Genomic DNA, 918 nt, shown 5'->3' on the forward strand with positions numbered 1-918 from the left:
GCTATCAACACCACAAAATCCGAGACTCTCACACCTGCTCTGAGACCCTGCCCTTTCTGTGGACATTCAATGACATAGCCTCTTATATACTAGAAGGTCATGCAAATAGGGTCCTTCCTCTGCTGACATAAAGCAGCCCCAGCCCTGACCCTGCAGCTCTGGGAGAGCAGCTCCAGCCCGGGATTCCCAGGTGCTCCCATTCGGGGTTCAGGACAGAACACTCACCATGGAGTTTGGGCTGAGCTGGGTTGTCCTTGTTGCTATTTTACAAGGTAATTCATGGAGAGCAAGAGATACTGAGGATGTGAATGGATATGAGTGAGGGAATCAGTGGATGTGTGACAGTCTCCTGACAACAATGTCTCTGTGTTTGCAGGTGTCCAGTGTGAGGTGCAGCTGGTGGAGTTTGGAGGAGGCTTGGTGCAGCCAGGGGGGTCTCTGAGACTCTCTTGTGCAGCGTCTGGATTCACCTTCAGTAGCTATTAAATGAACTCGGTCCGCCAGGCTCCAGGGAAGGGGCTGGACAGGGTCTCAGTTATTATTACTAGTGGTGGTAGCACATACTATGCAGACTCTGTGAAGGGCCGATTCACCATCTCCAGAGACAACTCCAAGAACACGCTGTATCTGCAAATGAACAGCCTGAGATCTGAGGACACGGCCGTGTATTACTGTGCAAAAGATACACAGTGAGGGCAAGTCAGTGTGAGCCCAGACACAAATCTCTTTGCAGCGAGACAGGAGGGGGGATGCAGGGTGCACTCAGGACATATAACAGTGTGTTTCAGCCCAGGGAGCAGGTGCAGATGGTAGTTAAGGGCTGCTTTCCTGTCAGGGTCTGGGATTTCCTCTCCATATAGCAGTTTTCCCTGGGGAACCTCTCTGTACTCATCCATGGTTCTTTACGTACACATTCAG

The 918-nt window shown here is 51.3% G+C and overlaps 1 gene segment (V, D, J or C); it reads left to right on the top strand.

Moving 5' to 3' along the window:
• The first annotated feature begins 226 nt into the window (after window positions 1-226).
• LOC132358179 (immunoglobulin heavy variable 3-23-like) lies at window positions 227-693 on the top strand. The segment is given in 2 exon segments: window positions 227-272; window positions 377-693. Coding segments are annotated over 2 exon segments (363 nt in total).
• The last annotated feature ends 225 nt before the right edge of the window (window positions 694-918 follow it).

This window comes from Balaenoptera ricei (assembly GCF_028023285.1).
Source record: "Balaenoptera ricei isolate mBalRic1 chromosome 2 unlocalized genomic scaffold, mBalRic1.hap2 SUPER_2_unloc_6, whole genome shotgun sequence".
NCBI classification, from domain to species: domain Eukaryota; kingdom Metazoa; phylum Chordata; class Mammalia; order Artiodactyla; family Balaenopteridae; genus Balaenoptera; species Balaenoptera ricei.